General features: G+C 42.0%; 1 protein-coding gene and 1 non-coding gene across 2 annotated transcripts; one reads left to right on the forward strand and one right to left on the reverse strand.

The window, feature by feature from the left end:
• Positions 1-589: 589 nt before the first annotated feature.
• Positions 590-10,714, reverse strand: LOC103644890 (uncharacterized). Its single transcript, XR_002266732.1, has 4 exons — positions 10,654-10,714; positions 10,501-10,561; positions 10,233-10,323; positions 590-650 (listed from the first exon to the last, which is right to left on the reverse strand). It is a non-coding gene; the product is annotated as an uncharacterized protein (transcript).
• A 703-nt stretch (positions 10,715-11,417) lies between these two features.
• On the forward strand, positions 11,418-23,603 carry LOC109941381 (nuclear pore complex protein NUP205-like). Its single transcript, XM_020542178.1, has 7 exons — positions 11,418-11,519; positions 13,247-13,339; positions 13,402-13,515; positions 13,602-13,740; positions 23,301-23,320; positions 23,408-23,463; positions 23,537-23,603. The coding sequence occupies exons 1-7, from the start codon at positions 11,418-11,420 to the stop codon at positions 23,601-23,603; spliced, it is 591 nt and encodes a 196-aa protein (XP_020397767.1).
• The last annotated feature ends 1,305 nt before the right edge of the window (positions 23,604-24,908 follow it).

Here is a 24,908-nt window from a genome sequence, read left to right on the forward strand (position 1 = left end):
GCCACAAATGAAAAACTAATCATGAATTACCTCATCACCTAGATATGTGTCCGGTTGAAACAGACATTCCATCCACTTCCTTTCCACAAAGACATCATCAATAAGCACGACTTCTACCCTTGGTTCGCAAGGGATTTCTTTAATCCAATCGATGAGTGCAAGATCACCCTGCGTGCAAATATAATTTAGGAACAAAATAGTCGTGAAATCAAACATAAATCACTTACAATGAAAACAATACAAATGGATCCATACGGTACTATGGAAGTTATCATCTCACCGTTACTCGCATTTCTAGCAAAATTTTTCTGCAGATAGCATCTTTCTAATTTCCAACCCAGTGAAGACAGCAAGTGCCCTTTGTGTTGTGTATACACGAAACACAAGCTTAAGAGGAATCATCAGCTCCTAGGTGCATCAAGCCTTCTTTGTAAGCTTCAAATTCATCGCTCGACCAGCGACACACAAGGTATAGATGGAATGTCGCCATCTGTATCCCATGCAGCCGCTGCAAGAGAGAGACCGAATGAGACTCAATACAATGGAGTAGAAAAGGATAAAAATGAGAATGTGTCGGTTTTCACGTAAACTGGGCGAAAGGGGCTTCCCTTCCTCACAAACTACATGGTCTGCAACTAACTCTACGACACCTCCACCAACAAATGGTAGACTGACTTTTTAATGACCTCTTGGCAGAATTTTAAGCATATATGTAATGCAGACGAGACAGCTGTTGGGACCATGCTTCGTCGCCGAAGGTCCTGCAGAAAGAAACAGCTTCGGCTGAAGCTGTTCGTACGTGATGCCGAAGGTGCCATTTCGTGAAGCTTCGGGATTACAAACCGACTTAAAGATAGAATGACCTTTTAATCCATAAGAGTCCGAGTCATTACTATAAACTTTGATGAGGGGTACGATTGTAATTCCTCACGGGCTGTGTCCTGTGCCTATAAATAGTGAACAGTATTCCTTTACTGTTCACGCATTTTCCTGCAATTGTAACCGCATCACTCGGAAATTATCCTTTGTCAAGGCAGAGGTATAAATGTGTCTAAATATTATGTTTGCACATCTTAAATTTATATAGTATATAAATGATGCTATTTATTTCCAATTTATTTGTCTTTAATGCTTTATGCCTTACGTTATTTTATATTATCTTTGTGAGTTCAATTATGGAGATATAACCTTCGTAGCTCTACCATTATAACCTTCGTCCGGAGTACATCCCTAGGGAAATAATGCTTCAGCAGACGAAGGGCATTGATATTAAACATTTTATGTTGCCTTGTTCTTAATTCATAGCGTTTGAGAACAAGTCCCCAACATTGGCGCCCACCTCTAGTGAATTCACTTCCACTTTTTTGAGCTGATGGCTTCGTTCAACGATCAAGCTGGAGCTGCTTCGGCTCCGAAGCTGGTACTCCCGATAACAGGCGGTTCATGCTCAGAGCCAGCCAACAAGAAGCAGAAGAAGGAAGCACAGAGAAGGGTACAACACGTTGGGGTGCAAGGACCCTTCATCAAGTCAAGATGGTCTCATATTCCAATTACCTTCTCTCAAGAGGATCTCCAACTCAAGGATTACCCACACAATGATGCTATGGTTATCTCTTGTGTGATCAAAGGATTCCTGGTCCATAATGTTTTGGTTGATACAGGCAGCGCAGCTGACATCATATTTGATAAGGCCTTCAGACAGATGCAAGAGCCCGAGGATAAAATTCATGATGCCACACATCCCCTTTGTGGCTTCGGAGGAAGGCAGATCGTAGCACTTGGAAAAATCACAATGCCAATAACCTTCGGATTCATCAACAACACAAGGACTGAACAAGTTGTATTTGATATTGTTGATATGGAATACCCTTACAATGCAATCATTGGTCGTGGTACTCTCAATGCCTTCGAAGCAATCCTTCATCCAACCTATCTTTGCATGAAGATACCTTCGGACCAAGGGCCCATTGCTATTCATGGAAGTCAGGAAGCTGCCAGAAGGACCGAAGGAAATTGGTCAGACTCAAAAGCTATCCATAACATAGATGGAGCTGAAGCTTGTGAGCAATACAAGTTCAGAAGGGAAAAAGTTGCTTCAGCTGATCAGCCGAAGCCCATGCTCTTATGTGAGGACATAGCAGAGCAGAAGGTGCTATTGGGATCTCAACTGTCCGAAGAGCAGGAGAAAACCTTGATAAGGTTTTTGTTCAACAAAAAAGACCTTTTTGCTTGGTCAGCTAATGATCTTTGCAGAGTAAATAGGGATGTTATTGAGCACTCGCTCAATGTTGATCCATCCTTCAGACCAAGAAAGCAAAGGCTTCGGAAGATGTCTGATGACAAAGCCGAAGGTGCTCGCAACGAAGTGAAAAGACTCCTCAGTGCTGGAGTTATCAGAGAGGTAAAGTATCCAGAATGGTTGGCTAACACTGTTATGGTAAAGAAGGCCAATGGTAAATGGCGAATGTGCATCGATTTTACTGATCTCAATAAGGCCTGTCCGAAGGACGAGTTTCCATTGCCAAGGATAGATTCCTTAGTCGATGCAGCAGCTTCATCAGAGCTTATGAGTCTGCTGGATTGCTATTCAGGCTATCACCAAATCTGGATGAAGAAGGAGGATGAACCGAAAACCAGTTTCATAACCCCCAGTGGAACATATTGTTACCTTCGGATGCCTGAGGGGCTCAAGAATGCCGGAGGAAGTTTCAGCAGAATGACAGCGAAGGTCCTCCATTCTCAGATAGGCAGGAATGTGCTAACTTATGTTGATGATATCATTGTAAAAAGCACGAAGCAAGATAACCACATTGCTGATCTGCAGGAGACCTTCGCTAATTTTAGACAGGCTGGCTTAAAGCTGAATCCAGAAAAATGTGTCTTCGGAGTAAAGAAGGGGAAATTTCTTGGCTGCTTAGTTTCAACAAAGGGAATTGAGGCTAATCCAAGCAAAATCGAAGCTATACTTCGAATGGAACCACCAAGTACAAAGAAGGGGGCCCAAAGATTGACAGGAAGGCTAGCATCTCTCAACAGATTCATATCTAGATCAGCAGAGAAAAATTTGCCATTTTTCGAAGTGCTGAAGTCAGCCGAAGTTTTTCAATGGGGACCAGTTCAGCTGAGAGCCTTCGAAGAACTGAAGCAATATTTGATAGATCTAACAACATTAACTCCGCCAACGCCAGGGGCTCCTTTGTTATTATATGTGGCAGATTCGCACTCAGCGGTAAGTGCAACACTTATCCAGGAGAAGCTTGAAGGCCAAGTTAAGAGGCAGGCTCCAATATATTTTGTATCCGAAGTTCTTAGTTTATCAAAGAAACATTATACAGAATTGGAGAAAGTACTATATGTTGTTTTGATGGCCTCTAGGAAGCTTCGGCTTTATTTTCAAGCTTACAACATAATTGTTCCTTCTTCACAACCTCTAAAGGATATTATGAGAAACCGAGAAGCTACTGGAAGGATTGGAAAATGGGCTGCAGAGCTCAATGAATTTTGTATTGATTATGTCCATAGATCTTCGATTCAGTCTCAAGCGTTGGCAGACTTCATTGCTGACTGGACGCCAGGGGCTCAGGAGGAAGAAACGAATAAAGATGCCGAAGCATGGACAGTGTTTTGCGATGGGTCTTGGGGAACCTTCGGAGCAGGAGCGGCTGCTGTGTTGGTTTCACCTTCCAAAGTCAAAACTTGTTATGCGGCAAGACTTGATTTTAGTTGCACAAATAATATCGTTGAGTTCGAAGCTCTGCTCTTGGGTCTTCGGAAGTTAAAGGCAATGGGAATCAGCCATTCTTAAAACTGACTCCCTAGTTATTTCTGGTCATATTGACAAGAGCTACAGAGCAAGAGACCCGAAGCTTGAAAAATATTTAGATACTGTCCGAAGGATTGAGGCTTCCTTCGAAGGATTCTCTGTCAAAAATATTCCTCGTGGAGAAAATGAATACGCTGATCTATTGGCCAAGTCAGCACCACAGGGGCTGCCTTTACCTTCGGAAGTATTTTTCGAAATAATAAAAGCACCTTCGGTCGAGCTTCTTGAAAGAGCGGTTCTTAACATATCCCCTGTCTATAGTGAAGATTGGAGAACTGAAATCATCTCTTTCCTTCAGGGTAATTTTCTTTCAGATGACGAAGCTTATAACAGGAGGATAGAAGCAAGAGCTCGACCATATATCATAATAGAAGGGGAACTATACAAGTGAGGGGTCTGTTCCCCGTTGCTCAAGTGTTTATCCAGATCCGAAGGCATAGAATTGATGAAGGAAATACACGCAGGCCTGTGTGGATCTCACATTGGATCTAGGCCTTTGCTTGGGAATGTTTTTCGTCAAGGATTTTATTGGCCAAAGGGAGCTTCAGATGCAACGGATTTAGTCCAAAAGTGTGAAGGTTGTCAGAAATGTGCAAGAGACCAAAAACAACCTTCGTCTTTAACTCAATTAATACAACCCACTTGGCCGTTGCAAAGGTGGGGCCTTGATTTGCTAGGCCCATTACCACCAGCACAGGGGAACTTAAGATATGTGGTAGTGGTAGTGGAATATTTTTCCAAGTGGATTGAGGCAAAGCCCTTAGCCACAATAACTTCATTTACTATTCAAAAGTTTTTCTGGCAAAACATTGTTTGTCGCTTCGGAGTGCCGAAGGCCATTACCGTGGACAATGGGACACAATTTGATTCTGAAGCCTTCAGAGAATTTTGTGATCAAATTGGCATGAAGATCCATTTTGCATCAGTCCGACATCCAGAGTCAAATGGACTTGTCGAAAGAGCTAATGGGATCATAATGACAGGAATAATGAAGTCAATCTTCAATCAGCCTAGGGAAAGTGGCCAGACGAGTTAATCAAAGTGGTGTGGAGCCATAACACAACCATGATAAGATCAACAGGTTTTACGCCCTTCAAACTATTGTTTGGTGACGAAGCAATAACCCCGGAGGAGGCCAAAGCAGGATCAATAAGAACAGTAGCTTCGGCAGAAGGCGAAGACGAAGCTGATTGCTCTGTAGAAAAAGATGCTATAGAAGGGATCAGACTTCAAGCTGTGGAAAACATCAATAAATATCAAGCTGAAACAATAAAATGGCGTGACAGAAAGGTCAAGCTGAAGAACATTGAACCAGGACACTTGGTACTTCGAAAAGTAGCCAACCCTGAGACAGTAGGCAAATTACAGCTGAAGTGGGAAGGCCCCTTTTTGGTAGTATCTTCGTCAAGACCCGGTTCCTACATATTGAAGGATATGGACGGCAACGACATTCCTAGATCATGGAATGCGGATGAGCTTCGGCGATATTATGTTTAGCTTGATGTAATTTTTTCTATTCTTTTTTGTGGCACACTTTTCCTTTCCAAAGGGGGAGAAAGGTTTTTAATGGGGCCACAACATGTAATTTTCCTTATTTCAATTCTATGAGAGTGATATCCCCCAGAAAATGTAAATGTAAATGCAAAGGAAAAAAGAAAAGGAAACAGGGAGAAGCTCAAAAGTCGTTCCTAAGGGAATGCAGAGCTTACAGCGAAAAATAAACGCTGATTCCGCCGAAAGTAAAAGGCGAAGAAGCTCCTAAGAGAGGCTTACAGCGAAAAATAAACGCTGATTCCGCTGAAAGTAAAAGGCGAAGAAGCTCCCAAGGGAGGCTTACAGCGAAAAGTCAACGCTGATACACTGAAAAGTAAACGGTGAAGCCGAAAAGTAAACGGCAAAAAGATTTGAATCATTCCTTAGGGGATGAAGGGCTATGATTATGGTTTTTGAACATTTGTCCCAATATTCATTTGCACAATACATTTCATCATGTCATTTGCATTCATAAACATTCATTTAGACATATATAGAATCATCATCATACCACACAAAAAAGACAGGAGCTTCAGCAAGGAGGAAAAACTTCGAAGGAAAAATTTTTATGCTTCGTTGTGTACGAAAAGAAGGGAAGGTGTTTTTCGCTTTTGGCTCAAAAGAGAAGTTTCGTCCACAGCAAAGCAGATTGTACACAGTTAGCAGAAACAAAATATATTACAATGTATGTACAAATTTACATGAGTTGTTCCATAACTATATTACAAAAGTCTCTCCAAAATTTTTGCAGGAAAGTACATTGTAAGCAACTATCAAGTTTCAGGCTAGGCTTCGTCAAACTTCAGCTTCGTCATTTTTCAGCTTCGTCATCCTGCGTATATCAGACAGCAGAATAAGAAAGGTGCAAATTTCAAGGAGAAGGTAAAAGTAACAAATACAAGTTTCTTACCGGCTTAAGATGACTTCGAGCTTCGTCACCCGCCATTTTTCGCCCGCCACTTACCCAGATCTGGGTCATGAATCTATTTCCAATGCTTCGGGCCAGGCTTGGGATATCTATCAGATCTGATGCTGATAAGCTGAAGTTTGGTCTATTCACGATATTTCCATGCGTACAGCCAGCCTTCAGAAAAGCGGTAGCTGTGCCCCGAGAAGCTACTAGGGCGCAGAAGTCGGCATGCCCACCAATAACTTCGTCAAGAGCATCAACCTCGCCTTCAATATATTCTAATGTGCTGGGCAGATTTTCAGCTGAAGGTGTAAATTTTTTAGAGCTTGCTCCGATAGAATGAAACACATCCTTCAGCCGCTGCACGCATCGGATGCCGAAGCTTAGACATTTCTCTTGAAGTTCCTTCAAGAATTTTTGCAAATTTGAATTTTTATCCATCTTAGTTTTAAGGCTTGCTTCAAGGTGTTGCTTTTCTTGCTCAAATTTTTCTGATTGTTTCAGCAATTCATTCTTTAAATTGTCGTTTTCTGCTTGGACTTCAGCCAAGGAGCCTTCTATAGACTGGATAACAAAGTCTTTCTTTTCTAATGCACCTTCGTGCTCTTTAACCATGAATTCAAGGTCTTGGATGGTGAAGTCTTTCTTTTTCAGATCAGCTTCGTAATTTTCAACTTTTTCAACCAAATCTTGGATGATGGCTTTGTTCTTCTCGTCTTCGAGGTCTTGTTGCATTTTTAGAACCTTACTTAACAATATGCTCTGTCAAAACAATCTTTGTTAAAAACGACCTAAATAATAATAATAATAATAAAATGGCAATAATATTTGTTACCTTAAAATTAGCATAAAGTAAGCTTCCAGCGATATGGTGTCGTTGGTAGCGACAGAGGTCCGCTTCCAGTTTCGGCACGCCAATGTTTTTAGAGAGGGTTCTAACAATTTTAGCTTCGCTGCGGTTTCGAAGGCATCTCAGCTTTCCTTCGTTAACCCCACCAAATAGTGTAGCCCCTGGCTTATATCCGCAGGATATGGCATATTTTTTAAGCTCTTCTTTTTCAGCATCTGTCAATTCTTGCCCAAGTAAATCTTGAAAGTTAAAATCTCTTTCTTCCAAATGTCTTCAATTTGCTTTTTCCCCTTTTCAGTAGCTGTGCTCGCTGCAGCCACAACAGTTTCTTCATTAGCCATTTTCAGGAGTATATTATCAATAACTTCAAGTGTGTTTTCCAGGTTCGGATCTTCTGTGACCCCGGTTTCGGCCCCGGTAGCTTCGGCTGCGCCGGTTTCAGCTTCGGGGGTTTCCACTCTAGTGGCTTCGGCTGCGGCGCCTTTGGCTTCGGCGGTCTCGACAAAAGCAACTTTTGACACTGTCGCCGGTGGCGGCGTCTGATGAATCACATCTGTTATCTGAATAATTCTTCGTTTTTTCGGCAGTGCAGGACCTTCTTCTGCCAAAGCTGCTTCGTCCTTCTGAAAAAACTTCGTCAGTTCCGGCGCCAGCGGACTTAGCTTGACAGGCAAGGGTTCAGTCATTACCTTCATAATCTCTTCTACATCGGCAGCAGAAGGCGTTGCAGGAGTATCTTCTTCTCGAACCAACGTTTTTGGTTCTGGAGATGCAGTTTTTCTCTTTCTTGCAGCAGCCACCTTCGGCTCAGGGCTCAACTTTTCAGGATTCAGTTTTTCAGAAATCTCCTTTTTCTTTTTGGCCACTTTGGTGCTCTCCTCGTCAACAACGCTGGCAATTCTTTTTCTCTTCGGGCCGCCAGCATCTCCTCCCAATCGCCCATAGTCAGGGTATTCGAAGCCTATAGCATCAAGTACTCTGTTTAGCCTTCGTTTCGGCCGGGTGCCGAAGGCTGCTGTCATCAATTGGTCCTCTTTTTTAGAGTAATTTCCAAGAATTTCAGTACTCATTATTTCAATTGTATCGAGCCATTCTTGGCAGGGTGCCTTAAAATATTTCTTGAACTTACAATGGTAGGGTAGCCGGACAAGCTCCCCCTTTTTCTTCTCCCCTGTGAGCTTCGGCATAGTCCACTCCTTCATAGTTGGAAATACTCTGAAGGCCAGAAATTCCTGCACTAAATCACTAGTGCCAATGTGCTCTGCAATAGTCCTGAATTCAGCCAGCGCGATCCGGGTTGGACCTTCGGCTGTCATATTGCATCGAGGTCTGGTTTCTCCGAAGATTAGTTCAAGTGGACTTTGTACCAGCTTTTCTTTGTCATCGTCAACTTTAACGTAGAACCATTCTGATTTCCAGCCTGTCGGCCACTTGCTTCGGTAGTTGATCACAGGAATTTTTGTGGTTTTCCGATAGGCAAAATTATAACAACCAAAATTTCCGTGTAACCCATCCTCTCTGGCCTTGGTTTGGTAATGTAGCTCGTGTACCCGGCAGAAACCTTCGGCAAATGCCTCAACCGCCTGGCTTCGGAGATCCCAGATATAAACACTAAGCCTAACAATGGAGTTAGGAGTCAGTTGGTGAAAATAGATCCCAAACTTTTGTAGCACATCAGCAATCATCCTATTCAAAGGAAATCTCAAGGCAGCTTTAAGAAAACTCTTGAAAATCACTATTTCATCTTTCTCTGGCTTCGGGGTAGTTTCCTCTCCACCGAAGCGAATCAGCTTTTTCTCATCTTCGATGAAGTAGCCCGACTTCACCATCTTGGGAAAATCAGCCTTGGAGATAATCGACTTTCCGAAGTCCAGATGGCTAGGCTTGCTCGGTACTGTGATATTGTAATCACTATCAGAATTAGCCTCCTCAATGTCTCCTTGTTCTGCCTCGGCAGCGGCTTGTTCTGCTTCGACAGCGGGAACTTCTTCCGATGTCACCAATCTAGATCGCTGCATTGCTTCCGAGATAGGAACAGTCTCCACACCTTCGGCTTCGTCTCCCTCACGCTCAACTCTAGCAGTAGAGCGCACTCTGGCCATTTAATTTTGAATTTCTTGAAAGATTTCTTGGAAATTAACAACCTTTTCTTCCGAAGCTCTCCTTCTGACGAAGCAAATGCCAAACTGGCAGCAAAACAGTGCAATAGCAATGAATGCTGTGGTAACTTCACACCTACCTGTCTGTTTATATAGTGCTGCAGGTAAGAAGGTGAATCGTCAGGATTTTTACACCAGGCAAACAGTTGCTCGCACCCGCTGCGCGGTGGGCCGCAAAAACCAAATAGTGAACCTGCACTGTGGGACCGCTCTGCGCTCAGAAACTGTATCGTTCCTCGACAACGAGCTCAGGGAAGGTGTTTTTTGGACCTTCGGCTTCCTGAAGCCTAAGAGACTTTTTCACGGATCAAGCTCGTTACGAAAAACGATCTAGCACCACGAAGGGGCTACTGTTGGGACCATGCTTCGTCGCCGAAGGTCCTGCAGAAAGAAACAGCTTCGGCTGAAGCTGTTCGTACGTGATGTCGAAGGTGCCATTTCGTGAAGCTTCGGGATTACAAACCGACTTAAAGATAGAATGACCTTTTAATCCATAAGAGTTCGAGTCATTACTGTAAACTTTTATGAGGGGTACGATTGTAATTCCTCACGGGCTGTGTCCTGTGCCTATAAATAGTGAACAGTATTCCTTTACTGTTCACGCATTTTCCTGCAATTGTAACCGCATCACTCGGAAATTATCCTTTGTCAAGGCAGAGGTATAAATGTGTCTAAATATTATGTTTGGACATCTTAAATTTATATAGTATATAAATGATGCTATTTATTTCCAATTTATTTGTCTTTAATGCTTTATGCCTTACGTTATTTTATATTATCTTTGTGAATTCAATTAGGGAGGTATAACCTTCGTAGCTCTATCATTATAACCTTCGTCCGGAGTACATCCCTGGGGAAATAATGCTTCAGCAGACGAAGGGCATTGATATTTAACATTTTATGTTGCCTTATTCTTAATTCATAGCGTTTGAGAACAAGTCCCCAACAACAGCAAACCTTTGTTCAAGCGAACTGGAAGTCCTTGCTTGCGTAGAAAGGGCTCCATCTCATGTGTGAACTGTTCCAGAGGGCCTTCCTTAAGCTCAACCTGAGGAATTGTAAATGTTTTTTTAAAAGGTTTTGTATATTTGGCGAAACACATTATACAGGAAACCAAAAATGGCACTAAGGAGCTACCGCAAATAAGTTTCATTGTCAACTTCCTAGTGAGTCTATTTGAAGAAACCAAACCAGGGATATAAATGAAAAAGCAAAACCAGAATACCGTATCTACCGCAGTACATCCTGTCCTTGCAAAATCATGCTCCTCAAATTCTCGAAACATCCTGCCAGTATGATATACATGGCCATATAAAAATCTTCATATATAAAGCTAAAACAAGAAATGCGAGTAACAGTGACGGCATCCGGATACTACCTCTCAACATCATCCCTTGGAAGATTGGTGAAGAACAGACCAGAGTTACCTTGAAGGAACTAAACACAGCGAAGTTACTTCGGTCAAAACCTCATACTGATGGTCTGAGGAAACTGGAATACAATGCCTACTAAATTCTGAAAAAGGGAATAGCTCTCGCCTTGGAAAGTTTGTGGAGGCCTGTCTTAGCTTCATCAGCAGGCGGACGCCCCAACCCTATCTGCATAACCTTCTTCCCAGCGAAAAAGGGAACAGAAAAATATTGTGGCGGGTGTATCGTGGCTTGCGGGCGTTCGCGGCGGCGGCTGGCGTTCGCGACGGTAGGCGAGGTTCTATTGAGCTCGGGGCGGATAGAGGCGGGCGGGCGAATTGCAGCAGCGGGAGGTTCCCGACGGGCGGGGTTTGCAGCAGGTCGCGACAGGTCTCGACGGGCGTACCGCGGCACACGTGCGGGCTGTTCGCGGCGTTTGCGGAGCGGTCGCGACAGGTGAGATTCGCGGCGGTCGGGCGTTCGCGCCTTGCATTTGGCGACGGTCGGGGGTCATGGCGGGATCGGGCGGACGGTTGTTGGCGGGGGCAGTCTACAGTACCGTCTTAATAGTTAGTACAAATATATATATATTTGCTATTCTGCTCACATTTTTACCTCACAATGTTGTAGGGTGGTTTCATCTGGCAAGAACTGTATTACCTTCTGAAAGACGAGAAAGAAGGGGTTTCTAATGAACCTGATCAAAGGGATCAGCCGAGAAGAGTGGACACGCATGTGGAACAGGCTAAAGGAAGTGGAAAAGCACTTTGAGTACCAATACCCATCTCAGACCGATGATGTCGTGCAGATGATATGGAAGGCCATTGCTCGGAAGGTGCCGCCTATCAGTCTGAAGATTAACAGACTGCAAAGATTTGATTTATGCTGAAATGGGGGGCTAGAGTTGCTCCAAGATGTAAAAAAATCGCATCATGTTATTAATGGATTTTTAGAATTAACATCTACGTATACGTTGTAGGTGAATTTTATTGAAGCAAAAATTTGATAGTTAGATGGTGTTTTCTATTTGAGCAGTAAATGGTGTTTGTTCTTGTACTTAATGGCAGATCCAAAATAGAAGGAAGAGAAGCATATGAGAAAGAGAATTGTGAACGGATACAACTCACCGTACACAAATCATACTATTAGCTAAGCCTTACCAATATCATTAGATAAATAGCATCAACCTCTATATACAGGAGGTATGCATATAAACTTTAGACTACCCCAATAAATACCCGAAATACACACAAGTTTGGAATATTATACTATAGAAAAGCCAAAGTGACCAATAATTAGGAACACAGGGAGTAGATAATAATGTAAAAATAACAAAAAATCACCTCCCATGGTGCAGGATAGATACAGTAGTTTTACATGTTATAGTAGTAAGAAAAATCTGTTTAAGGAAAAAAATGGAATCCAAAATAAAATTAACAATAGCATAATATTTTCTTAATTGATCTCTTATGATTATTATTTAATTTGTTAAAAAATGCTCAGTGAATTGCCGGAATTCCTTGGTGGCACTTGTACCTGTCCTGAATACGGAGGCTGCCTTAAGGCTGAAAAGGGACCATGGAAGGACCCAAACATACTTAACAGAAAATAGGGTAACATAAAACAAGGTACATTGGTAAAGCCTTCACCTCTGCTTCAGATTATAGCTCAAATGCAAGTTATGTGGAGAACAGCTTCAACAGTAGAGGATAGGAAATAGCTTGATACCTTTACCGCCTGGGGACTTGGGAGTGGTGACGTGGAGAACCTTTGTAGGGATCCTGACAGGTCCCTTAACCCTCAAATGATTGTCCTTGGCTCCCTTTACCAAATTCACACAATCTAAAATGTACCAGAAACCGCACAAATTTATCACTTCAATAATTCATTGAAAATAACTCGACAACGACAGTCCAATACTTTGGTGTAGCTTGCATCATAGCCAATGAACAAATGCAGATTAATCAGACTAATGATAGAAGGTAGTAAGTATATACAAAAGGAGATGAGTGTAAAACTTCGATTCTCAATTCCTTCCTTCAATACCATCCAACAGAGCAAACAAAGCACTTAGTCATTGCACCACCCCTTGTGCATAAGCAAATAGCAAATCGAATCGCGCATAGAAAATGGGTTCGCACACCCAGCTATTGTAATCCACGATTAACTGTCTCAGAGAAAGATTGTACATGTTCTCTGAAATCTGGACAGAAATATGGAAAGAAATCTCGAAGTTTTGGGCTGCACCTCCAATGCAAGCATTTTCATTTGGTTAGATGCTCTAAATCAGTGTTGGACTGCAGTCAGGTTAAAAAACTCATCTAACGTTTCCTTTATGTCACCACCTATCATATACCACAACGACTTAAAAAACTTCACTGTAAATCCATCATGACAAGGAGCAGTGTTACTCTTCATGCAGTTTACTTTTTTCCTTTTGATACAAAGTTTCCAAATATTGTTTAAGCTACTTTGGTTCTTATTTATTTGCTAGCCAAGTATGATATTTGATCTACATAGCCATTATCAAGATCCTTATATCACTTGAAACGTTGCACTTAGGTTTTGGACTTGCTTGAGGTTCTACAGTTTAGATGTTTTGATACTTCAACGAAGTATCCACAGCTGCTTTCCAGCTTGGGAATCGAATCGAAGGTATGGCCTTTCAACTTCCAGTTCCATAGATTTTTTAGTTCTCACTACATCTTGGTACACAGATTGAAGAGATCCTAAGGAACTCTGCCAATTTTGAAAATGGTGGTGTATATTATTATTCAGAGAGAGGTGACCGACTGATTGATCTTGATGCTTTCCATGAAAAACTTCTCCAGGTTCTGTGTTCATTCTTATGTGTCCTTGTTCTATTCATTTTTTCCAAAATTGATCTCATGTTTAATGAATTCTTTTTGTTACTCAGATTTCACAAGAATTGAACTCACAATTAACCGAGCCTGAGAAAGCTGGACTAAAAGAATCAGTTCATTGTTTCCTCAAATGGGCGTGGCGATATAACAAAAATCTTGAAGAGCAGGCTGCCCAACTTCACATGTTGACTGGTGTTGGGACCATGCTTCGTCGCCGAAGGTCCTGCAGGAGGAAACAGCTTCGGCTAAAGTTGCTTATACATGATGACCGAAGCTACCACTCAAGAAGCTTCGGTGTTATAACGTATCCGAAGATGAAGGGTCGAACCGACTTAAAGATAGAATGACAGTTTAGTCCATAAGGGTCTGAGTCATTGTTGTAAACTTTTATAAGGGGCATAATTGTAATTCCTTACAGGCTGTGTCCTATGCCTATAAATAGTGAACAGTATTCCTTTACTGTTCACGCATTCCTGTAATTGCAATTGCATCATTCGGGAATCAATCTTTGTCAAGGCAAAGGTATAATTGTATTCAGTGCTTAAATATAATCAATTTAATGTGAAAGTAATGTTGTTCATTTGTAATTTATTTACCTTTGACGTTTCATATTCTATATAACTTTATTCAATCTATTACGAAGACTTAACCTTCGTAATTGTATTTCCTTTAACCTTCGTCCAAAGTTCATTAATCCTTAAGGGAATAATGCTTCGTTGGACGAAGGGCATCAACATTTAACACTTTGTGTTGCCTTGTTCTTAATTCATAGCATTTGAGAACAAGTCCCCAACATTGGCGCCCACCTCCGGTCAACTCACTTCCACTTTTTGAGCTGATGGCTTCGATTAGCGATCAAGCTGGAGCTGCTTCGGCCCCGAAGCTAGTGCTCCCGATAACAGGTGGTTCATGCTCAGAGCCAGCCAACAAAAAGCAGAAGAAAGAAGCGCAGAGAAGGGTACAACATGTTGGAGTGCAGGGACCCTTCATCAAGTCAAGATGGTCCCACATTCCAATCACCTTCTCCCAAGAGGATCTTCAACTCAAGGATTTTCCACACAACGATGCTATGGTTATTTCTTGCGTTATCAAAGGGTTTCTGGTCCACAATGTTTTGGTTGACACAGGCAGTGCAGCTGATATTATATTTGCTAAGGCCTTCAGACAAATGCAAGAGCCAGAAGATAAGATCCATGATGCTACACACCCTCTCTGTGGCTTCGGAGGAAGACAGATTGTAGCACTGGGCAAGATCACCATGCCAGTGACCTTCGGATTCATCAACAACACCAGGACTGAGCAAGTTGTGTTTGACATTGTTGACATGGAATACCCTTACAATGCAATTATTGGTCGTGGCACCCTCAATGCTTTCGAAGCAATTCTTCATCCTGCTTATCTTTGCATGAAGATACCTTCGGATCAAGGACCCATTGCTATTCATGGAAGTCAGGAAGCTGCCAGATGGGCCGAAGGAAACTGGACTGACTCAAAAGCAATCCATAATATAGATGGAGCTGAAGCTTGTGAACAGTACAAATTCAGAAGAGAGAAAGCAGCTTCGGCAGATCAGCCGAAGCCCATGCTCTTATGTGAGGACATAGCAGAGCAGAAGGTGCTGTTGGGCTCCCAATTATCCGAAGAGCAGGAGAAAACCTTGATAAGGTTTTTGTTCAACAACAAAGATGTTTTTGCATGGTCAGCTAATGATCTTTGCGGAGTTAACAGGGATGTTATTGAACACTCGCTCAATGTTGACCCATCCTTCAGACCCAGAAAGCAGAGGCTTCAGAAAATGTCTGATGACAAGGCCGAAGGAGCTCGGAATGAAGTCAAAAGACTCCTCAGTGCAGGAGTTATCAGAGAAGTAAAGTACCCAGAATGGCTAGCTAACTCTGTTATGGTAAAAAAGGCCAATGGCAAATGGCGAATGTGTATCGATTTTACGGATCTCAACAAGGCCTGTCCGAAGGACGAATTCCCATTGCCAAGGATAGACTCCTTAGTCGATGCAGCAACTTCGTTAGAGCTTATTAGTCTTTTAGATTGTTATTCAGGCTATCATCAAATTTGGATGAAGAAGGTGGATGAGCCGAAGACCAGTTTCATAACCCCTAGTGGAACATATTGTTACCTTCGGATGCCTGAGGGGCTCAAGAATGCTGGAGGAAGTTTCAGCAGAATGACTTCGAAGGTTCTTCAGTCTCAGATAGGCAGAAATGTGCTAACTTATGTTGATGATATCATTGTAAAAAGCACGAAACAAGAAAATCACATTGCTGATTTGCAGGAGACCTTCGCCAGTTTTAGACAAGCTGGTCTAAAGCTGAATCCAGAAAAATGTGTCTTCGGAGTAAAGAAGGGGAAATTTCTTGGATGCTTGGTTTCAACAAAGGGAATTGGAGCTAATCCAAGTAAAATTGAAGTTATACTTCGAATGGAGCCACCAAATACAAAAAAGGGGGCCCAAAGATTGACGGGGAGGCTGGCATCTCTCAATAGATTCATATCCAGATCAGCAGAGAGAAACTTACCATTCTTCGAAGTGCTGAAATCAGTCGAAGTCTTTCAACGGGGACCAAGCCAACAAAAAGCTTTCGAGGAACTGAAACAATATTTGATGGATCTAACAACATTAACTCCACCAACACCAGGGGCTCCTTTGTTATTATATGTGGCAGGTTCGCACTCAGCGGTAAGTGCAGCACTTGTCCAGGAGAAGCTTGATGGCCAAGTCAAGAAGCAGGTCCCAGTATATTTTGTATCTGAGGTTCTTAGTGTATCAAAGAAAAACTATACAGAATTGGAGAAGGTGTTATATGCTGTTTTGATGGCATCTAGGAAGCTTCGGCATTACTTTCAAGCATACAATATTGTTGTTCCTTCTTCGCAACCGTTGAAGGATATTATGAGAAATAGAGAAGCTATTGGACGGATTGGAAAATGGGCCGCAGAGCTCAATGAATTTTGCATTGATTATGTGCATAGATCTTCGATCCAGTCTCAAGCGCTGGCAGATTTCATTGCCGACTGGACGCCAGGGGCTCAGGATGAAGAAACAAATAAAGATGCCGAAGTATGGACAGTGTTTTGCGATGGGTCGTGGGGAACCTTCGGAGCAGGAGCAGCTGCTGTGTTGGTCTCACCATCCAAAGTTAAAACTTGTTATGCGGCAAGACTCGATTTTAGTTGTACAAACAATATTACTGAGTATGAAGCCCTGCTTTTGGGTCTTCGGAAGTTAAAAGCAATGGGAATCAGAAGGGCCATTCTTAAAACTGATTCCTAGGTTGTTTCCGGTCATATTGACAAGAGTTGTAAGGCTAAAGATCCGAAGCTCGAAAAATATCTAGACACGGTCCGGAGGATTGAAGCTTCTTTCCAAGGATTTTCTGTCAAAAATATTCCTCGAGGAGAAAATGAGCATGCTGATTTGCTAGCTAAGTCAGCGGCACAGGGGCTGCCCTTACCTTCGGATGTGTTCTTCGAAACAATAAAAGCACCTTCAGTGGAGCTTCTTGAAAGAGCAGTCCTCAATATATCTCCTGTTTATAGTGAAGACTGGAGAACTGAGATCATCTCTTACCTTCAGGGTAACTTCCTTTCAGATGACGAAACTTATAACAGGAGGATAGAGGCAAGAGCTCGTCCATATGTCATAATAAAAGGGGAGTTGTACAAGCATGGAGTTTGTGCTCCATTACTCAAGTGTTTGTCCAGAGCCGAAGGCATAGAATTGATGAAAGAAATACATGCAGGCCTGTGTGGATCTCACATTGGATCTAGGCCGTTACTTGGAAAAGTTTTTCGTCAAGGGTTTTATTGGCCGAAGGCAGCTTCGGATGCAGCGGAATTAGTTCAAAAGTGCGAAGGTTGTCAGAAATGTGCAAGAGATCAAAAACAACCTTCGTCTCTAACTCAGCTGATACAACCCATCTGGCCATTGCAAAGGTGGGGCCTTGATTTGTTAGGTCCGTTACCACCGGCCCAAGGAAACTTAAGATATGTTGTAGTGGCCGTGGAATATTTTTCTAAATGGATTGAGGCAAAGCCTTTAGCCACAATAACTTCGGCCACTATTCAAAAGTTTTTCTGGCAGAATATTGTTTGTTGTTTCGGAGTACCAAAGGCTATCACTGTAGATAATGGAACACAGTTCGACTCCGAAGATTTCAGACAATTTTGTGATCAAATTGGCACGAAGATCCATTTTGCATCAGTTAGACATCCGGAGTCAAATGGACTTGTTGAAAGAGCTAATGGCATCATAATGACAGGAATAATGAAGTTAATCTTCAATCAACCCAGGGGAAAATGGCCAGATCAATTAATCAAAGTGGTGTGGAGCCACAATACAACAACATTAAGGTCAACAGGCTTTACTCCATTCAAATTATTGTTTGGTGACGAAGCAATAACTCCGGAGGAAGCTAAAACCGGATCAATAAGAGTAGTAGCTTCGACAGAATCAGATTCCGAAGCTGATCATTCTGTGGAAAAAGATGCTATAGAAGGGATCAGGCTTCAAGCTGTGGAGAACATCAATAAATATCAAGCCGAAACAATCAAATGGCGTGATAGAAAGGTTCGGCTAAAGAATATTGAGCCAGGACATTTGGTGCTTCGGAGAGTGGCTAACCCAGATACAGTGGGCAAGTTGCAGTTGAAATGGGAGGGACCTTTTTTGGTAGTATCTTCGTCAAGACCCGGTTCATACAGATTGAAGGATATGGACGGCAACGACATTCCTAGATCTTGGAATGCGGATGAGCTTCGGCGATATTATGTATAACTTGATGTAATTTTTTATATATTTTTTATTTTTCTTTTATGGCACCCTTTTCCTTTCTGAAGGGGGAGAAAGGTTTTTAATGGGGCCATCACATGTAATTTCTTTTTTATTTCAGTTCTATAAGAGCAAAATCCCCCAGAGATGTAAATGTAAAAACTGAGAACGCACCATCGAGTGCCGAAAAGAAAAAAAAGAAACAGGGAAGAAGCTCGAAAGCCGTCCCTAAAGGGATGCGGAGCACGACGAAGCTACTAAAGAAGTCGCTCCAAAGAGGGCGTAGTGTAAGTTTTCTGCTCAAAAGTCGTTCCAAAGGGAATGCAGAGCTTACAGCGAAAAGTCAACGCTGATACCGCCGAAAGTAAAAGGCGAAGAAGCTCCTAAGGGAGGTTTACAGCGAAAAGTCAACGCTGATACCGCCGAAAGTAAAAGGCGAAGAAGATCCTAAGGGAGGCTTACAGCGAAAAGTCAACGCTGATACCGCCGAAAGTAAAAGGCGAAGAAGCTCCTAAGGGAGGCTTACAGCGAAAAATCAACGCTGATATGTGGTTGTTTCTAAGGAAATAACGGTTGTGATTACGGCTTTGGATATGTGTTTGGACATTCATTTGCACACCACATTACATCATAACATTTGCATTCATAAACATTCATCCAGGCATATGTAGGATAGTCATCATCATAGCATAAGTGGTTGCTTCGGAAAAAAGAAAAAAAAACTGTCTTTTGTACTTCGTCGTATACGAAAAGGAGAGCTTCGGCAGAAAGGAAAAGCTGCTTTATGCTTCGCTGTGTACGAAAAGAAGGGAAGGTGTTTTTTTCGCCTTAGGCTCAAAAAGATAATTTCGTCCACATCGAAGCACCTTATACATTAATGGAAGGGTAAGAGCATATTACAAGGTATGAGCAAAATTCATTTAAAACAGTTTAGCCATATTTACAAAAGTTATTTCAAAAGTTTCTTGAGTTTTTCTGCAGTCTACTCCTACTGATCTTCATGGGGCCTCAGCTTCGGCGTCATACTCTTTAAGCATCGGTCTCGGCTTCGTCACCCTACATGAATTAAGTTGTTGTGAGTCAAAACCAAGTTTGAAGGAAAAGGTAAACACAAGGTATGATTTCTTACTGGTTCAAGATGACTCCGAGCTTCGTCTCTAGCCTTTTCTCGCCCGCCTTTTGTCCATATCATCTTTACAAATCTATTAGAAATGCTTCGGGCGAGGTCAGGAATGTCATCTAAAATTGATGGTGATAGGGTGAAATTGGGCCTATTAACAATTTTTCCATGGTCGCAGCCAGCTTTCAGAAAAGCCGCAGTGCCCCGAGAAGCTACCCAGGCACAGAAGTCACCGTGCCCGGCTATAACTTCGTCAAGCTCATCAATTTCACCCTCAATATGTTCGAAGGTCTTTTGTAAATCTTCAGTTGACGGGGTGAATTTCTCACTGCTAGCCCCAACTGAGTGGAATATCTTTCTCAGTCGTTGAATACATTTATTGCTAAACTCCAAACATTTGTCTTGAAGGCTTGCCAATAATTTTTTCAAATTTGAATTTTGTTGGACTTCGGCTTCAAGTTTCGCATTAAGTTCTTGCTTTTCTTGTTCAAACTGTTCAGATTGGCAGAGGAGCTTCAAATTCAATTCTGCTATTTTAGCTTCGGCTTCTGCCAATAAGCCTTCAGTTGTCTGAAGCTCGAAGTTTTTCTTTTCAATAGTAGCTGATTGCTCTGTTATTTTGCTCTCTAAATTTCCAATTATAACTTCGTGTTTTTTGTCTTCCAGATCCTGCTGCATTTTCAAAGCCTTACTCAACAGCATACTCTGCGCATAAACAACCTTCGTTAGAAATGTCTTCATTATTAAAACAATAAAAGTCAAGGGAAAAGTAGTTCACCTTGAAATTGGAATAAAATAAACTACCAACGATATGTTGTCGTCGGTAGCGGCTGATATCCGTTTCCAGCTTCGGAAAACCAATACTCTTTGATAGAGTGCCGATAATCTTAGCTCCAGTTTGATCCCGGATACAGCCTAATTTTTCATCGTCAATACCTCCGAAGAGGAGTGCTCCTGGTTTATATCCGCAAGATTTGGCATATTCTTTAAGCTCTTCTATTTCGGTTTTTGACAATTCTTGTCCAACTAAATTTTGAAACATGAAGGTTTCGTCCTCCGAAGTATCGTCAGCTATTTCTTTTCCTTTCCCAGACACTGCGGCCATGGTCTCTTCAGCGGTAGTAGTAGTTTCTTCTGTGGCCATGTCTAGCAGTATTTTGTCGATATGCTCGATTGTGGTTTCCAAGTTCAAATCTTCGGCTGAGGTAGCTTCGGTAGCCATGATTTCCGAAGGTGCGACTTCAACATTTGATGTTTCCTCAGCCGCTGGTGTCTTCCGAGCTGAAGCTCTCGGTGGTGTCTTGTCAATGACTTCAGTCACTGCGATGATTCTTTGTCTCTTTGTTTTAGTTGTTTTCTTCGTTTTTTCGGGCTCCTTTTCCTTCTGAAAAAACTTTGTCAGTTGAGGCCCTAATGGACTTAGCTTCACAGGCAGGGATTCAGTCATTACCTTCAAAATCTCTTCCACGTCAGTGGCAGAGTGTGATGCAGGAGTCTCTTCTTCGTCAGATACTTTTCGCTTCGGAGATGATACTTTTCTCTTCTTCAGAATATTCTTCTCTTTTGGTGGTTCTTTCTCATCTTCATTTAAAGCTTCGGCTACCCTTCTCCTTTTCCGGCCTTCGACAATTTTATTCAGCTGTTCGTAGTCAGGGTATTCAAAACCCAAGGCGTCCAGCACTCGATTCAGTCTTCGCTTCGGACGGGTACCGAAGGCCGCAGTCATCAACTGATCTTCTTTTTTGGAGTAATTACCGAGTATTTTATTGCACATTATTTCAATTGTTTCCAGCCACTCTTGGCAAGGTGTTTTAAAGTATTTCTTAAACTTGTAATAGTAAGGTAACCGCACAAGTTCCCCTTCTTTCTTCTCCCCCTCTAGCTTCGGCATTTCCCATTCTTTTAAAGTAGGAAAAACCGTGAAGGCCAAAAACTCTTGAACCAGGTCCCTAGTGCTGATATGTTCTGAAACAATTTTAAACTCAGCCAGTGCAGCCCAAGTGGGACCTTCTAATGACATTTGGCATCGCGGTCTTGTTTCTCCGAAGATCAATTCAAGAGGGCTTTGTACCAGCTTCTCTTTGTCTTCGTCAACTTTCACATAAAACCATTCTGACTTCCAGCCTGCCGGCCATTTGCTTCGGTAGCTGATTACAGGAAACTTTGTGGTTTTCCGATAGGCAAAATTATAGCAACCAAAGTTATCATGCAATCCATCTTTTCTAGCCTTCGTCTGGTAATGCAGCTCATGAACTCGACAAAAGCTGTCGGCGAACGGCTCCACCGCCTGGCTTCGGAGCGCCCAGATATAAACACTAAGCCTAACGATAGTGTTAGGAGTCAGCTGATGAAAGTAGATCCCAAACTTCTTCAATACATCTGCAATAATCCTATGAAGGGGGAATCTCAACCCAGCCTTTAGAAAGCTCTTGAAAATGACTATTTCATCCTTCTCTGGCTTCGGGGTAGTTTCTTCCCCCCCGAAGCGAAGTAGCTTCTTCTCACTCTCACTGAAATAACCCGACTTCACCATTTTGGAGAGATCAGCCTTAGAGACAGTTGACTTTCCGAAGTCCAAGTGGCTGGGCTTACTTGGCATGGCAATATGATAATCATCTTCGGAATCAGTTTCCTCAATATTTCCTTCCTCCGCGTCGGCAGCAACTTCGGAGATGGGGACAGTCTGCTCTGTCTCAGCGGTACGGATTCCTTCCGAGGTTACCAGTCCGGATCGTTGCATCGCTTCGGAGATGGGAACAGTCTCCGATCCTTCAGCTTCGCCTCCCTCACGCTCAACCCTAGCGGTAGAACGCACTCTGGCCATTTAATTCTGAATTTTTTGGGAACTGAGTACTTTTTCTTCCGAAGCTTTTTCTTCTGACGAAGTAGGCTTCAAATTGGAGCTTCGTTTGATTACGAGAGTCAAGCTTCGGCTATGGTTAAAAATTTTGGCAGCAAAACAGTGCAAATAGCAATGAATGCTGTGGTAACTTCACACCTATCCGTCTGTTTATATAGTGATGCAGGTAAGAAGGTGAATCGCCAGGATTTTTACACCAGGTGAACAGCTGCTAGCACCCGCTGCAAGGTGGGACCGCTACGCGCTCGGAAACTAAATCGTTTCTCGACAACGAGCTTAGGGAAGGTGTTTTTCGGACCTTCGGCTTCCCGAAGCCTAAGAGACTTTTTTCACGGATCAAGCTCGTTACGAAAAACGATCTAGCACCGCGAAGGGGCTACTGTTGGGACCATGCTTCGTCGCAGAAGGTCCTGCAGGAGGAAACAGCTTCGGCTAAAGTTGCTTATACATGATGACCGAAGCTACCACTCAAGAAGCTTCGGTGTTATAACGTATCCGAAGATGAAGGGTCGAACTGACTTAAAGATAGAATGACAGTTTAGTCCATAAGGGTCTGAGTCATTGTTGTAAACTTTTATAAGGGGCATAATTGTAATTCCTTATAGGCTGTGTCCTGTGCCTATAAATAGTGAACAATATTCCTTTACTGTTCACGCATTCCTGTAATTGCAATTGCATCATTCAGGAATCAATCTTTGTCAAGGCAAAGGTATAATTGTATTTAGTGCTTAAATATAATCAATTTAATGTGAAAGTAATGTTGTTCATTTGTAATTTATTTACCTTTGACGTTTCATATTCTATATAACTTTATTCAATCTATTACGAAGACTTAACCTTCGTAATTGTATTTCCTTTAACCTTCATCCAAAGTTCATTAATCCTTAAGGGAATAATGCTTCGTTAGACGAAGGGCATCAACATTTAACATTTTGTGTTGCCTTGTTCTTAATTCATAGCATTTGAGAACAAGTCCCCAACAACTGGCTGGTCACAGATTGTTGAAGTGAGTTGGGTTTATGCTCACTTGCTTATCATTTGTGTAGGTTATAAAATTGTATTTGATGCACTGATATCTGTTTATGAGAATCAGGTTGCTGTATCAAGAAGGATGTCATTATTCGAGGACTGTTATCAGCTATTGTTTGAGTGAGTGATGCCTCCCTTGATGCAAAATGAAAAACTATTGTTTTGATAATTGTACTGATATTGTTTTATGCAGACTGCTTGATGCTTCGTTGAATGCCTGTTTTGTCCATTCTAGGAGAAGCATACCAAGTTCTCAGTGACCCTACACAGCGCCAAGCTTATGACTCGCATGGGAAAGACGGCATCTCAACGTACGTTCAGGATCAAATAAATTACTTGCTGCCGCTTTTCAATGGAACCAGGGCTTGTTGGAACATGGGAAAGTTTCCTATTTCTATGTGAATCAAACTGTTTCAAACCAGTCCAGTGCCTTTTTTTTGGCACTGCTGCTGCTCTCAGCAGGAAAATAAAACTTGAAGTGCTACCAAGTGTCATGATTCTGCTGCATCTTATTAGTAGGAAACAGAGGTTGTACCAAAAGGGAGGGTGTTAAGCTCAGAGAGTCAGGATTCATGATTAACCATCATGTATATTGTATTTGGAACTTTAGAGAAAATTTTATCCCCTGCTGAAGATGGTATTTTGTTGGATTAACTGATGATTTCAATCATGCTGCAAATAATCTTATAAGAGAGCAAAATACTTACTCACATGGTTTCAACGTTCGACAGGGAGGGGATAATTGATCCTGCAACAATTTTTGCAATTCTGTTTGGTAGTGAGCTTTTTGAGGAATATATTAGTCAACTGGCAATGGCATCAATGGCTTCAGTTGATAATTTTTGTGAAGATGAGCAGATTGATGCAAGAAAGCTGCAAGAGAATTCTGTTTGGTAGTGAGCTTTTTGAGGAATATATTGGTCAACTGGCAATGGCATCAATGGCTTCACTTGATAATTTTGGTGAAGATGAGCAGATTGATGCAAGAAAGCTGCAAGAGAGAATGCAGGTATGTTCCTTTAGCAGGATTGTTCTATAAAATTCCAGATAGTTGGTTAATATCATCCAGCATGCTGAAGGAGAGGTGTCCAAACTTAGAAATGTAGGTTTTAGCCATTACTAATCAGCCCTTCTGTCCCTCGATGCTAAATATGTTTTTTTTTTCTTTTGATTCTATGCTGTCTGTGTTCTTAGTTGGCATATGGTATGGAATAAGTTTTTCTTGTCTCTTTTATTTATTATATGGTTCAATATATAGTTAAATATCTTGACAAGTATTACTGCATTTGATGTCACTCTTAAAACTATTAACTTTAGTTGAACGTTGAAACATAACTGGATATCTATTTTTTTACAACCACTTATTGAGTTTCTTCGCCTAAATGCCAGAAAATACAAGCACAAGAAGCACATTCGAGTTTCTTAATGCCCTCTTAACTAAGAACTAAAAACAAAGTTTGAAACCGACCTCTTATCTGATGTAAAAACATAATATTACAGCTGGCAGATATGCCATTCTCCTTTGTCCCTGAAGTTATGACAGTGTCATAATCCTATGGGATTTT

Source organism: Zea mays, chromosome 1 (assembly GCF_902167145.1).
Source record: "Zea mays cultivar B73 chromosome 1, Zm-B73-REFERENCE-NAM-5.0, whole genome shotgun sequence".
NCBI classification, from domain to species: domain Eukaryota; kingdom Viridiplantae; phylum Streptophyta; class Magnoliopsida; order Poales; family Poaceae; genus Zea; species Zea mays.